Source organism: Heterocephalus glaber, unplaced genomic scaffold (assembly GCF_053883595.1).
Source record: "Heterocephalus glaber isolate CG9 unplaced genomic scaffold, H.glaber_assembly_v1.0 deba00000347, whole genome shotgun sequence".
Taxonomy (NCBI): domain Eukaryota; kingdom Metazoa; phylum Chordata; class Mammalia; order Rodentia; family Bathyergidae; genus Heterocephalus; species Heterocephalus glaber.
The window spans coordinates 60,785,993-60,802,550 of record NW_028258143.1 but is presented as its reverse complement, the minus strand read 5'-3'; the positions used below and the strand labels follow the sequence as shown (position 1 = coordinate 60,802,550).

General features: G+C 36.6%; 1 protein-coding gene across 9 annotated transcripts in view; it reads left to right on the top strand.

Annotated features, from left to right (window-relative positions):
* Positions 1-16,558, top strand: part of Cerkl (CERK like autophagy regulator) — a 126,534-nt gene that overhangs the window by 83,756 nt on the left and 26,220 nt on the right. For all 9 annotated transcript variants that reach the window (XM_087201155.1, XM_087201153.1, XM_087201129.1 and 6 more), the window contains 2 exons: positions 5,796-5,859; positions 11,109-11,251. In XM_087201155.1, coding sequence (XP_087057281.1) covers positions 5,796-5,859; positions 11,109-11,251 — 207 coding nt within the window. The remainder of the gene's footprint in view (positions 1-5,795; positions 5,860-11,108; positions 11,252-16,558) is intronic.

Sequence of the window (16,558 nt, the reverse complement as noted above, 5' to 3'; positions counted from 1 at the left end):
TGAGTCCAGACTATGGATGGACCTTCCTCCAGTCCTAGCAGTTTATTCGCTGTGCATCGATCCACAGTTGGCATAAATATTTCATTGTAGCACTGTAACCTGGTTTGGCAAAGATGATTGCAGCCACAGAATAAAGATTAGAAAGGAAGAGATGTGGAGAGAAGGAAACCAGTGGAGGAGGCCAAAGCTAAGGCAGAGGAAATGACAGGAATGTGCTTTCCTCCCTCCAGTTGTATTGGAGAGAAGAGTAGTATGTTCTAAGTTTTCCCCCTAAATGTCCAACTATTATTGAATATTACATTTAGTTCAACATAGAGTAAATTAGAAAATTACATAAGGCAAATGTAGAATTTAGTTTTGTGTTTGTGCAGAATGGCTATTTATTGGTAGCCTGCACTCCTATATGCAAAATTATAAAGTTGCATCCTTTGCTTGTGAAACTACTTCAGTATGTGTACAGGGTTGGCTAGATATTTACATGGAAAAGTTTCCTATTTTGTGTAGACTGAATAAACACAGGGATACTTAAAAATTTTAGTCTTCTTGCCTGAAATCCAATGTGGTTTTGTGAAACTACTTTGTATGTATAAACTGCAATAGAAATATGGTTATAAGGTTATTGGTTTCATTTCCCTAACATTGTGTAATGAGATTCAATTCACACTTTATTTGGAAGAAAGATACATGAAGGGCAGTGCAAAAGAGAACATTTCTTCTGGATGTCCATTGTTTTAACATATCCTTTTGTGCATTAGTTCTAAGTAATATAAATAACATAATAAATTGTATATGATGATTAGTTCATTAGGAGATACAGTGCTGTAAAAACATTGTTTGATTTGAAATTGCTGCTAGATACATATTAAAACCTAGAAATTTTCCCATAAATTTCTTTTAAAAGTGGATATTACCACATTCCTTAAAATGCATTTACCCCTTTCATTTTGGATTGTGTTGGAAGCCTAACCACTGAATAGACATCATCTTTTGGAATATTTAAGCTAAGATTGAATCTGATCTGCCCCCTGATGCCACCTCCACTGTAGTTTTTTCTCTAATAATGACATCAGAAAAAGTGCTGAAAGAACCAAGAGGAAACATAATTATTTTTTCTACTAACCTATTAGTATAAGGATCAAAGAAGAGCATGAATGATAAGCCCTTGCTGGCATATGATACAGTTTATTTCCCTCATTCCTAAAGTAAAGCAGACTCCATAGATTGTACCATTGAATGTGTGAGAGAGATTCTGGGAGGTCATTGGTTCATAGGCTAATTCATAGAATGTGAAAGGGTCAAGGCAGCATAGAGAGGAATCAGCCTGAGAATAAGTCCTGAGACTGTAGTTCAGTTTCCTTGTGCAGCAGAGCACAGGCATGCGGTGCATCTCGTGGGTGCCCAGTCCTGGCGTGGCATGCTGCACCAGCGGCAGGATGCGATCACTGGGCAATTCCATGTGAATTCTTATGATCAGGCTCGCTGAGTCTTTGTCCACATTAGAAATGGTTCCTGCTCTGTGCTCACTTACAAAATGCCCTTTTCTGGTCTGATCAGGCTAAGCCCACCTAGCTCCTCCATCAAGGCACTGGATACACTGAAAATCCACCTGCCTCTCTAATACAATTGTATTAGTGCTTATTTGGTTTTTCATGTCCATTAATATTTGTTTTGTATAGTTGGGGGCATTTGTATTTGGTGCATAGATATTTAGGATTGTCATCTCTTCCTCTTGGATTGTTCCCTTCACAAGGATGTTGTGACCATCTTTGTCTCTCTTAGTTTTGGTTTGAAATCTACTTTGTCTGCAAATAAGATTGCTACCCCTGCTTTTTCCTGCGTTTCTGTCACATGGAGAACTGTTTTCCATCTTTTTACTTTCAGTCTATGAATTTCTTTTTGACTTAGGCGTGTTTCTTGTATACAGCATATTGCTGGATTTTGTTTCTTAATCCATTCTGCCAGTCTATTTCTTTTGATAGGTGAATTGAGGCCATTAATATTAATAGTTATAATTGATAGATATTGAGTCATCCTTGTCATGATGTTTTACTGTTGTTGGCTCTTTTATTTCTTATTTTTCCCCCCCTTTCCCTTTAGTTTCTTACCTTGCCTGGTGGTTTCCCTCTATTGGGCCTCATGGAGTTGTGACCTTCATTGTCTTTTGTCTAGGATATTGCTTAGAATTGTTTGGAGTGCTGTTTTGGTGTTCATGAAATTTCTCAGGTGTTCTTTGTTGTGGAATTATCTAATTTCCCCATCGATTTTGAAAGATAATTTTGCAGGATACAACAGTCTAGGTTGGAAGTTATTTTCTTTTAGGGCTTGAAATACTTCACTCCAGGCTCTCCTTGATTTGAGGGCTTGTGTTGAGAAGTCTGCCGTGATTCTGATGGGCTTTCCCTTGTAGGTGATTTGTTTCTTTTCTCTAACTGCCTGTAGGATTATTTTCTTCTATTGAGCTTCTGAGATCTTGACTATTATATATCTAGGTGTAGATTTTTTTTTTGATCATGGCTAGTTGGAGTTCTATATGCCTCACTTATCTGTATGTCCAATTCTCTACCTCTCTCTGGGAAGTTTTCTACTATTACTTCTGTGGACAGTTTTTTTAATGTCAATTGTACTTTCTTCTGTTTTTTCAGTCTTATGTTATTCTTCTTGGCATCATCTAGCAGCTGCTTGATTGATTTCTCGTGGCCCCTTACTATTTTGAAGAGATCTCTGTTTTCATGGTCCTTAACCACAATCCTGTCTTCTATATCTGATATTCTATCTTCAGATTCCCTAAATTTGCTCTGCATGCTTTCAAAGGAGTTTCTAATCTCCTGGATATCTGTTTGAATCTGTTTCATGGATTCCATTTCTTTCTTATGTTGGGTGATCATGGTTTCCATTTCTTTCTTATGCTGGGCATTCATGGCTTCCAGCATGTTTCTGAGCTCATCTATTTTTTTTTTTTAAATCTGTTTCTGTTCTAGAGCCTCTAATCATGTCTGGAGCCTCTAATCATGTCTAATCACCCTGCTCACCATCTCTGTAGTTATCTGGGAGATTATTTCCATTTTGAATTTTTCTAGAGACTCATTCATCTGTTTTGTTACTTCCTGTGCTGTCAGTTCAGGATGTCCAGGTGGTTGATTATCAGACTTTTCAACCTTGTTTCCCCCAGAATTTGCCTTTTGTGGGGTGGAATTCTGAGTTTGTGCCTTCCTTAAACGTCTTCTCATTTTTGTTTTTGGTACTGTCCTTGATTTAGTTCCTGGATTGATACTCTGAAGTTGCTTATTGTAAGTATCTTTGTTGATGTATTTAGAACCCTTATGGAATGATTGCTTCTCAGAGATGTCTTCCAGATATAGCTGGTCTTTAGGTTTTGAGTCTCTAATGACTCTGAGGCTATCTCATTTTCATTATACCAGGAAGGACAACTAATTAGATCAATCACAACACCTTAGCCCAAGTGATATAATCAGCAACACAATAACATCAAGTACCTCTTAGAAAATGACAATTTGTGTAGTTATTAATCTATCACCTTTAACTGTGTGAATTAAATAAAAATCAAGGACCAACTCAACATATGTTTACAGTGAATAAACTCTTCAATATAGCAACTTTACCATTCGGGATGGGGAGTTAAAAGGAGTTGAGGAGGGAGGGATAGGTAGGTAGAAGGATAGGGGAAGGTTAGCAGTGAGGCCAGAGGACACAGGTAAGAGAAGGAAAAAGAAAAGAAAGGGAAAATAAAGAAGAAATACGATTTAGGACTAGAACAGGAACAAGAAGGGAGATGAAGCACAATGTGGGACAGCAAGGGAGCAAGGGAGAGAGAAAGCAAGAAAGAAAAGAGAAAAGAAAGAAAAAAGAAAAAAAAACTTTTGAAAGAGTAGAAAAAGAAGAAAAAAAATTAAAAATAAGAGCAAAAAAATAGTGGTAATTTTGAAAATAACAAATAAAAGATACAAATGAGGGGCCTCCTTCAGGGTATGGCTCTGTTGTCACAATAGACAATGTGGGCAGCAGTGTACAGTTATATGTCAATGAGTCTCAGCAAGCCAGTCACAGACACGTGAGATTCAGGCAGATTTCTGGCTGCAAGTCCCAAGTTGAGCTCCCTGACCTCCTGCAGGGTTGAACTCTGCAAGGCTCTACTGCAGGTTCCAGCTGCCCTTCCCCTGAAGATAGTGCAGGTTCTGATGGGAGGTGATGATCCCTCCAACTTACCAACTATGATGGTCTGGTGTGCCTTTGTTGCAGAGATTCTCTTCACTTTTCCAGTGGGCTTCAGTTTTCCTCAGGGAGCCTGAGAGAGGCCCTCTCTCTGTTGTTCACTTCTGCAGCTCAGGACAATGGCCTTCCACCCTGTGCCTCTGTAGTGTGGAACCAGGTAGCTGCACAGCCAAGAGGCCGGGGTGGGGTGAGGGGCTGTTGTTTCAGACGCCCGCATGGCTATGGTGATGGCTGGTGGGTATGCCTGGGGGCGTCCTCACATCTCCTGGTTGCAAGTGGGCATGGCGAGCCGGACTAAGTGGGGTTCCGGTCAACCCGGGACGCTCTGCCCACGCACTATACTGGCAGCTGGTGGGCGTGCCCGGGGACCTTAATTATTTTTAATGTATGTGTAAGACCTTATTTTTCATTGTATGGTTAGAACTACTTACTGTAGCCACAAATTATATCTTTTATGATAACGTAATCTTCCAAGTTTATTAATATTAATATTTTACATTTAATTACAGCTCCTGATTAGAATTTAATAGAGAATGGTTTTACCATATGAATGTTAACAGCCTTTTAAGTAAGTTATGGGAGAATTACAGTGTAACACTACTGGATATACAATGATTCTCTTAGATACCAAGACTAATAATTTTTAACAATATCTAAAAACATTTTAGGAAAAGCTTGAACCATCCTGGGACCAGGGACAGACAGGCATGAAAGATTAATGTAATCTTGCATATAATGATGCACATTCTTACGCAAAAATTCCATCTGCAATGTCATGTCAGTCAGCAGAAATCTTTGATGGGTAGGTACAGCTGGGCTGTCTCTTCTGGCAGGGCTGCCCCGGAAAATGCTAAATGTGGTTGTGATGCTTGGTGCCATCTGCAGTGTGCCCGTTTATCCTATCTTCATTGGCATTTACAGTACTGCGGAGGGCATCAGTGACTGTGGAGACAGCGATACAGTGTGACAGATTCATTTCCTCAGAGGACCCAGGCTCTGGGGGACCTGTGTTCCACCCTCCTCCTGGGTTGGGTCTTAGCGTTGATGCTGGCTTGACTTTATATTTTCACATCCAACTCTTCCGTTTTTAGTCTAGCGGTTCCAGATACACATTCTTCTGGTATGTAAATCTTACACTAACCTTTCCACTAATTTGTGCATGTAAGGTTGCCAAAGCGATTTAACATTGACTGTTCGATGCCAGCTAATATGCTGTATTTTCAAAATATTCCTGCTCCTAAGCTTCTGATTTAAAGGACTTGTGTCTTCTTTGGAGAATACTAAACAGACAGGCACCAAGATGAATGCTCTGAGCACTGTGTGTTGGGTATCCCCAGATGACTTTCGCAGTTGGAACAAACATGTGATCCTCTTTTATGTAAAGCTAGAAAACTCACTGGGCAGCTAACACTTAATTCTCTTTCCTGTGATTAAAATATAAATATTCAAGAATAAATGTTGTTTTTTGACCTGATCATATATTAATCATTTTATTTTGACAAACCAAGTTAAAAAGATATAGATCATTATTTGAAACTTTCACTTTTTTGTATTTTTTTAAATAGTAACAGAATATAAAGGCCATGCCCTGTCCCTCCTTAAGGAATGTGAACTCCAAGGATTCGATGGGTAGGTTATATTATTACTCTGTATATATCATATGGCTTATGTTAGTAAATGTAATTTTTAAGCATTTGTGATATATGTAATCAGGCTGTTTTTTCATGTCTATGTAATGATACTGAATGATAATATGGCATCCACTTCTCAGTATCTGGTATAGAAAAGCAAAAATAGAAATCTAATTATAAATGGAAAATCACAGGGCACTACCTAGTTCTTACTTAATATGCACCAGTTGCATTTAAAATTCTTAATTTTTAACTTTTACTATGTATCTAGGAAAACATTGATGGATAATATTACATTGGTTCCATGGTATAATTGTGCAATGATTTTCTTTTACAAATGTATTGATAGTTTTAATAGTTACCAATACTTAACTTAGCTCTGATTCATTGGGGTAGATATTTGGTAATAACAAATCTACTAGTTTCAGAATGAATAAAAGATGCTAATTTTAATTATCTTATAATTAATGACTATCAAATAAATGTGTTATTCATAGTAGGCGCTGGAAATTATTTACAAGGTATTGGTGGATAATGCAGCGATTACTTACCGGGATATGAATATTAAAAATAAGGTTGGTGGTATACATTTAATAGCCGTTTTTTTTTTTGTTTTTTTTTTTTTGGTACCGGGAATCGAACTTGGGTCCTTGTGCTTATGCAGCAGGTGGCGAAACCACTGAGCTAAATACCCGGCCCTTTAATAGCGATTTTTAAAAATCAGGTGAATTGATTTGCTAAAAGTGATGGGTTGATATATGACTAAAACATATTCCTTTAGGGAAGATTTTTACAAGAGTGGTTATCTGAGAGCTTAAAAAGTTGGTAAGTATGAAAATTACCCTTGTTGCTTGGTGATGGGCAGAGAGCAACAAAAGACTCTCAGTCAGGAAAGGAAGGCCTCTACACTTGCAGGAAGTGAAAGGCTTTAATTTTGCCAAAGGAAAACTAGGGTGTGTGGAGGAAAGTGATTCAGTCAGAACGGACCATGGATAGCATTGCTTTTCACAAATGCTTAATATATTTTGCTTAATGCTTAATATACTTTGATAAGACAAAACAGTGTCTGGTGAGGATGAAAGAGTTTAGTAAATGAAAGATGATTTAGCTAAAAGGGATTTAATTGAAGGGAGCCAACTGACATGGCAATATTCTACAAGTAATGAGGATCAAGAGTATGAGGTAGGTCGTTACTTTATGTCTGTGTACTTAGAACTACACAGAGGATGCATGGATTACATTTTGGAAATCATCTTGAAGGAATATTTAAGAAATATTCTCTCAAGTAACTGAGAGAGTCAGGCCCAAACTATGTTAATATGGTCGCAAACTCTGAACACATGAGGGTAGATGCATTACAAAGGAGTCCTTGCTTTAAAACATGATTATATAAATATAGTAACAAATATCAGAGATATCAAACCTGGACTTGCCCACCAGCAAAGTAAAATGTTCTGCAGAATGTGGTTACTAAAAATAGATTCTTCTAGTGATTATACAGTGGAAGAATTAAGAAAAACTTTGCAGAATTAAGCATGACTATTGCTCAGTGCACTGGGATAATGTTTTTTCTCTTTATCTGAACAATTTAATTATTATTTATAATGCAGATGTTATTATTTTGCACTGTAGTGCTAAACAATACATAAATCCTTCAATTATTACTCCTATATTCTGAAAGCAAATTGTTTGGCCTGACCATTATATAAATTGTATTCTGTGAATTTACTGTTGGCAAACCCTGTAGAACGTTGTTTACTTTGGACTAATAATAATATAACATTTCCATTAGAAGTTATCAATGTTCCAAAATCCTTTAAACTATTTATTTATGTTCATAGGTTCAATTTTTCTGGTAGGAATTGGTACAGTGGTTGGGATAGTTTCTTAATAAAAGGTTAATTTTAAGTACCCATACTTAGAAATATATAGAGAAGATACGGGGAGATGAATGGAAACATAATTTCATTATGTACTTCAGATCAATAATTCCTCAACAAGTGGAATTGTTTGAAATTGAGTGTTCTACATAGGTAAATTTCCTAACCCCCAACCTGTTCAAATGGTGAAATTAGAAGCACTTTTTAAAACAATTATAGAAATGATTTAAGATTGATATGAGGTAACGTAAAGTGCTAGTTTGGAGGTTGGCAGAGGTACTGGGATTGAACCTAGGAGCTTAGATATGCTAGGCAGGTCCTCTACCAGCAAGCTACATCCCAAGCCCATAATTATTTTTCAAATTTTGAGACAGGGTCTTGCTAAGTTCCCCAGGGTGGCCTCAAACTTGCAATCCTCCCGCCTCAGCTTCCTAAGTAGCTAGGATACTATTTCATTTTGATGAGAAATAGACACATTCCTTCAGCCTGTGGCATCTCTTTTGACTCTAGTGGAACTATCAATGGGAAATGATTAGGAAGTCACTAGTGATTTCTAATAGTTCGGGACACAAGCCGGGGAGGTTACCATCGAAGATTTAATGTATATTATTCAGCAAAGCAAAAACAATCGGGCAAGTGATGTTTAAGAAATGCTATTTCCTAAGATTTTATAGTTTTAAAAAATAAGTTACATGTTTCTAGGAAGACACATTGTGACATATTTCTAAAGTCAACAGAAACAGCATACCAGTACTGATGACAGCTGCTTCCCCGCTGCAGTGTATTCTAGCAAACGCTCTCAGACCCACTGCTAGAGCTTGGAGGGGTTTCAGAGTCCATATTGCCCACTGTTTACACTGGGCATGAAGAAGAGGTTTTGTAAAGGCAAAGAAAGGAGTAAAATGAGTTGCATATACTTCAAGCACAAGCAGCTGCATTTATTAATGTGAATATAGTTAAACCAACCTGTAGCTTTTATATAATTGTAAATATACTAACTCTTTGCTATTTGTTTCCCAAATACTTTTCTGTTCCAAGCACTTTTCTGAATTTATTGAATTACAGTGTTTTGTTTATTTTAACATTAACTAGACCCACAATAATTGAGACATTATTTGGCTAATATTGACATTGTATCAGATTGACCACAATATCTGTATTATTTACTAAGGTAAAAGTAAAATCTCCTTTCACACACAAAAAAACACTGAATCAAAAAGCCAATAACATATTCACACTTCCAAGATTATATTGGCTGGTCGACAAATACACAAACAGCCATTTATTATTTTTTCTTATTCTTTAGAAAGGGGGAATAAAATATCTGGCCTCAGTTTTACTCTTCTGGGCAGAATCATTCTGCTTGGGGCCGTAGCAAGGTGCTTACTTTCTCTGAAAACAGTAATATTTATCACATACAATGGACTAGTTATTCTAAGATTTATGTTTCAGGATAACTCTTAAGTGTGGTTAAATTAACGCCTTAAAAGAGCTTAATTTTGTTTTTGTTTTTGTTTTTGTTTTTCCCTGTTCTTGCAGTATCTAATCTCTTGTGAGGTTTAATATTAAGCATAGTCCTTAGGTTAACTATACCTGGACATGATCTTAATGATGTATCAAATGTTGACATAAATAAATATATGCCTCCTAACTCAATCAATTTCATGTTGGTTATACTGGTTTTCAAACTGGTATTTAAAATAAAATTCTTTTAAGTCTGTTTTCACTGGGTTTCATATATAAAAGGAGTATAATATATTTAATAATATAGTCTCTAAGGCCACACTGTCTTGTTTCAAATCCCTGTTATATCACTTATTAGTCATAGGATCATGGAAAAGTCAGTCTTTCTATGCCTTGGTTTCCTGATCTGTAAATTGAGTCCATTAGTGTCTACTGTATACATTTATTGTTAAATGAGTTAATACATGGGAAGTGGGGAGAATAGTGCCTGATATACATAGTAACATTTACTAAGTGTTTCTTTATTGTTAAATTATTCATATTGGTTTCAAACAATTTAACACAGAATGAGTTATGACAAGATTTCAAAGGTTTTGCAGCAGAGAATGCTCATAGAAAGGCCATCTCTTCTGACTCTAGCAATAAGTTACCTATGCAGGATGCTCTAACTGCATGCGAGATTCCAAGAGTCAAGTGCTTGCTGCCATCCTATGTAGTTAAGAGCCAAGTTCTTTGTTGCTAAATGACATGGGTTTTGCATGACTTTATATGCCCCTTTAGATCACAGATATATGTCAGCATGTGTAGACGTATAGATTAACATCTATAAGTCTGTAGAATGTTTGGAAATCTCTTGGAGACTTTTGAAATCAAACAGGCAAAGTTGAAATCAAACATATTATATGACAAGTAGCCCTTGCTGATAAGAGCCCAAAGGCAGTTTGGTTTGGCACATGGTTTTTAAAGGTATAATAAATGCTGGGTGCTAGTATTTATAAACTAGGAGATTCACCCTAAGATCAAATCTGGGTTTTTAAGAAAAATCAGATCTACTTTTCTAGGCTTCCCACATGGTGTGAGTGGGCTGAGGATGAGAAGTCACTATGCCTTCAGACTGAGGACATTATATTTCTGCTGGGCCTTTGTAGGCTCTGCATTGAGACACTTTCAGTAACACAAAATCTTCCTCCGTTGGGTAAATTGATGACAGGTTGATAGTGAGGATTATTTGGCATCTTTAAAATACAAATCATTATGCGAAAATGTCCTGAATTTTAGGTATAATTTTTATGGATCCTACTCTCTTCCAAAGTCTACTCACCATAAGGTCTCAAAAACCCATTAACAATTCTGTCTATGCTCAAAGGGAACTGATGCTAAATTGAGAAGTGGCATGTAGCAGTAATGTCAAAGAGATAAAACCAGGTCATGTTTACAATGACTACATTCACATACTGATAATAATTAGCGGTTCCCTAAATGAAAGCTTCCTATTTTACATGATTTTTATTGCGGTCTTTTCAGAATTTTATTGAGAATTAGCGAATTTTATTACTTTGATGTGTGTTAATAAATTGCAGATGGCAGTATTATTAACAAATACAATGACAATGATACGCTTTTGGATGTTTACAAGCAAATACAGGTTAGACGTGAGTTAATATAGTCAACTGCTTTAATGTCTCGTTTAAAATATTTCATCTATGAGTATTACGTAGGTGTCACATTCATAGAGTAAAGTTTCTCTGTCCACTGATTATATCTTCTTAGGCATTGACACATAGTAAAATATCTGAAGTTGTGTATGAGTAATCATGCACATACAAAATTACTAAAATATTTCAAAATCTCGATTTTATGAATGATTACCAATTATTTTGAAATTGCGTTTTCTCTTTTCTAGTATTGTCTGTGTTGGTGGAGATGGATCTGCAAATGAAGTAGCCCACGGTTTGCTTCTCAGAGCCCAGGAGAGTGCCGGGATGGAAAAGGACTGGGTCTTCACTCCAGTCCGAGCACAGCTTCCTCTCGGTTTAATACCCGCAGGCAAGGGATGCCCACAGATGTGTCAGACTGACCCCTCCACATTCCCTTTCCTGCCTCCTAGCCTCAGCTGTGCGACACACTTAGCTGTGTGCACTTCAGGTCTGGAAAATCCAAGCATGACTTCTGGCCTCTTCACTAGCAAATGCGAGACCCTGGACAAGCAATTGTATCTCTTTTAGCCTTATTTTTCTAATCTGTAAAGTAAAGATAACCCATAATATTCACTTCGTTACAAGGTTATTGTACTGAACTAGTCAGTGTGGACAAAGTGTTTAAATACATAATTTAAATAAGCTATAGAATTATTATCCTGCCTTCCATCAAAGTCTGTTGTGCACACAGTGCCCAACAGGAAGTTTTAGAACAAGACCATTCCAGTCAAGCTGTTCTTATTTCATATGAGGTAAAATGTGGACATCATGTAATTGAAGCAGAGACAGATAACCTTGAGAACACCGGGAGATTCCTTCTGACTGGAGAGAGAATCTGGGCCTTAGAGGATCAATTCCCTCAGGACCAGGCTGGTTACCTTTATATCCACTGCCACATTCCTGGTTCCTGGAGGAGATCCCAACCCGGGTTCCAGCTTCCTGATTCCACAGAATAGGACGAGAAAGTCATGTGTGGGCTGTGTTCAATATGAGGATGTTATGCCTAGTCAGGGCGTTTGATGAATAATAAGAATGAGAGCTAGGCAGGAAGTTTCCAAGCTGAGCATAAAAGTACACAATAAAATGGATTAAGTGAATGAATTTTAAAAAAGATTATAGAACAAAAAACACTAGAATTAGGGCTTAAAATGGGTAGGATCTGGCCAGGAAAGATAAAAGTGAGTTATTCTCTAAGATGCAAAAATAATAAAGGCAAAAGGAAACCCAAGTGTGTTTGAGGAATAGAAGGAGCTGCTGGATGGGAGGAAATAGGCCAGACCGTGGATGCTGCTGCAGGCCGCAGGAAGCGATCTGAATTGTATTTGAGCAGCAGCAGGGGACAAGCAGGTGTTTCCCATCAAGGGAGCAACCTGATGGAGCTGTTCTAGCAGGATTCATTTCGCAACAAGATATAGAATGATTGGCGCAAGACTATTGTCCAGAAGAGGAAAGAACTTTTTCATGTTTGTTATGTTATATAATCCACTTGCCCCTTATTTAAGTAAATAATATAGGAAATTGTTCTTTTTCTTTTTAAAATGTCATCCATTATTGCTAAAACAAAATCAGAAAAGATTTTTTTCATATGAAAATAATTAATGGACATGGTTGAAAGAAAATTCAACATTTTATTTGGTAATCTTATATATTTAGTGTGGACTTTAGTATATTTAGTTTTATTGTTAAACTGACAACGTAATTTATCTAAATATATTTTTAGCATATAAAGCCTTTCATAAACGCAAGAATTTAAAAAGGATGAGATATTAGGATATATCCTGATAATTTCAAGGTGTATGTAGAAAGATCTATAATAGCTTGTAAGCAGAAGATAACCTCAACTCAGAGAAGAAAGATGCATTTTGGAGCATCTTGCCATGCCATTTTATTTTTTTGACCTTTTCATATGATTTTAGTAGTTCTGATTGCATTTGGTGGAATGTTTCTGACGATTCCCTCCATACAAAGTGGTTGTACTGTACTTCAGTTATTGTTTTTCTTCATTAGTGCTTATATTCGTGAGCCTATTCATTAACTGCTGTGCTTCAGAAGTGAAGAGACAAGTGTCCCCAAAAGTATGTATTTGACATCAAGGGGGTAGTTCGCTACCAAAACTGGCAGTTATGCTTACATTTTTAATGGTAATGCTGATTTTATAAAGGAGTAACACTGAGTTTTTATATTTTAAAGCATATTTGTGATTTTGAAAATATTCCGTGAATCCAGTGGGTATTTGTAAAAATGCCACTGTATTGCTTTTTGTTTAGATGATACAGAATGACTGCTGCCAAACCTCTGCTTGGTAGATAGGAGTTCCAGCTTCCTAATTCCATCTAATAGGAGGAGAAGGTCATATGTGGGATGTATTTAATATGAGGATGTTATGCCTAGTCAGGGCTTTTGATGGAGAGTAGGAACAAGAGCTAGGCAGGAAGTTTTCAAGCTGAAAATGAGGAGACAGTCTGCCTTTGAAGCCATTTGCCTCCTGGAGAGAGACACCCAGAGGGAGAGTGCTTAGTAAATTGTTTCACTGAGCCAATAGACCAAGCTGCTGAATTATGGACAGACTCAAATGGATCAGATGTGGGGAGGCCTGTATTTGAACTGCCAGCCATTAGGAATGGTGTTTGTTGCTATGGCAACTGGTGCTAAGGAACTATACAGACAGATTCCGATTAAAAGAGGGGAGGGGGTAAACAGGAAAAAGCTTGAGAGGACATAAAAATAAAAAAGCAATCCAGTTGTTGTAAAACAAGGCTCAATCCACATACCAATGGCTGTGAACCATATATTCCTATAGAGTTTGCATAAATAAATTCATGCTTTCTAATTAATTTGAGGAAAATAAAATATTGCCGAGGGACTGTTAATTTCTATGATATTTCAGGCAAAGAACCAAAGTGTAGGTGCCGTTTTCATGAGAATTTTAGATATGCTTGACTAGGAAGTCATTACATCACATTTATCTGTTTGGATGTGGGAGACATTAACAGCCTTATGAATATTCATGGTGTCTGGTTAATTAAGTTAATTGTTCTGCAGAAGTGCTTACACTTCTAAGGATAATTTTTTTTTCTTTTTTCCTTCCTTCCTTTTCTTTTTTCTGTTTTGAGCCTCTAGTTTAGCTTCTGCCAGGTATTTCATCAGTCAGGCTTTACATGAAGTGCTACCTCTGTCCCTACTCTTTCTATTTGGCACCTTTTAGCATGTCTGGAGATGGATTGGTAAGTAAAGTTGCTGGTAGTGTTAAGGAAAATAACTTTACAGACTAATTAAAATGTTTACCTTGAGGTAGAACATTTATAGCTTTTGAGAGAATGTTAAAATTATACCATTGTTATTTATGTGAGCAGCATGTTCCTTTGGCATGTAGACATCTTTTCCAACATAGTCCAATTTGCTGAAATAAAATGTGACCTATCTTTCAGATATACAAACCAAAATATAGAACTTTATATAATTTTACAATATTACTTGCAATTTTTCATGAACCTTTCTGTTTTCTTCTGTGCATAAAAAACCATGTTGGAAGATTAAGGCATGCTTTAATAAGTAGAAGATGACTATAATCATTTTCTAATTTCTAGTTATGCCTATTACTATTGCTAAAATCTTCAGAATGGGGAAGAAGTTGCAAACCCTAAGAGGACATAAAAATAAAATCCATCTCTAGTAATTTAAGAGGATTTGTGCTTGAGCATACTTCCAAATCTTGGAATAAACAGTCCTCATTTTCTGGAGTCATGATATGTGTCATTCTCTATTGCACATGACAACATTACATTATATTTTCTAATAGCTTTTCTAGAGGGATGCTTTTATGGTCTATTCTTAATTAACCATGGTAATAGAGGAAATGTATTTCATGGAGAACTATAATTCATCGATAATTCTATATATCTCACTCTAATTATGAAATCTTTATCATAGATCTGATTGGGAAGAAAAATTGATTTCTCTTCTCTTTTTACCTCTTATGCAAGATGAATTTGAAATTAGATGGCCAAAGGGCAAGCCATAGAGGGCCAAGAGATCATTGGAAAGGCCTTGGTCAAGATGAAGAGAGTAATTGCTTTCTGGACTACTTGTTCTCAATCCCAGGGTGTGTACAGATCACCCTGTTTTAGCATGAGAACTCGCTAAAACACACAAATGACCCTCCCTCCTCAATGCACACACACACGCACACACGCACGGACATGCACACTCCGATTCCAAGCGGTGGAGGTGGAACCTAGGAATTTACATTTTTATGAGGCTCTCGGGTAGTGCTGAGTAATAGACTACCCAGTCCATGCATGCACCAAGTCACAGTGCATACAGATCCAGGGAGATAGATCCTTGAAACTGCAGGCTCATTCAGTATATCTGGAGTGGGCCTGCAAGTCAACCTTTAAAATTAGTGAATTTATTTCCATTAATTACTCTTTTAAACACCTTACCCTCATTTATTTTTAAATTTGAAATAAAATTATATGTATTTAATATGTACAACATGTTTTGAATTAAGTATCCATTGTAGAACAGACACATTGAGCTAATTAACATAGGTACTGTCTCATATACTTAATTTTTTGTGAAAATTAAAATCAGCAATTTTCAATTGTGTAACACAGTTAGCTATAGTCACTGTGTTGTACAGTAGACTTCCTGAACTTTTTATAACTAGATATTGCAACCTTTAACCAACATGTCTACAAGCTTCCCCCACCCAGCCCTACTCTCTGCTTCTGTGTGTTCAACTTTTTTAGATTCTACCTATAATTGAGGCCATGCAGTATGTGTCTCTCCGTCTGACTTATTTCACCTGGCATTATGTCCTCTGGGCTCATCCATGGTGTCACAAATGGTAGGATTTCCTTTTTAAAAGCCAAATACTATTCCATTGTATGTGTACACCACATTTTCTTATTCATCTGTTCATGGCTACATGAATTGATTATATACTTTGGCTACTGTGAAGACTGATACCCTGAGCATGAGGGTGTAGATACTTCTTCCACATAATGCCCAGCAAGATTAGTGCCCAGTAATATAATGCCCAGTAAGATTAATGCATCACATAGTACATACTTCTGTTTTCAATTATTTGAGGAACCTCCATAGCAATTGTTTTCCATATCAGTTGCACCATTTTGCTTTCCTACAAATAGCATACAGGGTTCTAATTTCGCTACATTCTAGCCATATGGATTTTTGGTAGATTTTTTTTAAAAAGATAACAGCTATTCTGACAGGTTGAGGTGATATCTCATTGTGGTTTCGTATTGTATTTTTCTGATTTGTGATAGTGAATATTGTTTTCATGTGACACATGTCCATATATAAATCATCTTTGGAGAAATGACTATTCAGAATCTCTGCAAATTTTAAAGTAAGGTTATTTGTTATTGTCATCATTATTTATTTTATTTATTGTTATTATTACTGTTATTTTGTTATTGTTATCTTTCTGTTATTGCCATTGTTATTTTGCTTTTGAGTTGTTACGGTTCCTTCTATGTACTCAGTACACTGTGTAATCACATTTCAGTGAGTGGCAGCTCTCATATACCCCAGTGATGTAAAAATATAGTGGAGTTGAAAAATTCCTATCATAAAACGAATGTGTAGCTGAAGACGAGGCAGAACATGTGGAAACTGCAGAAGAAAAAAC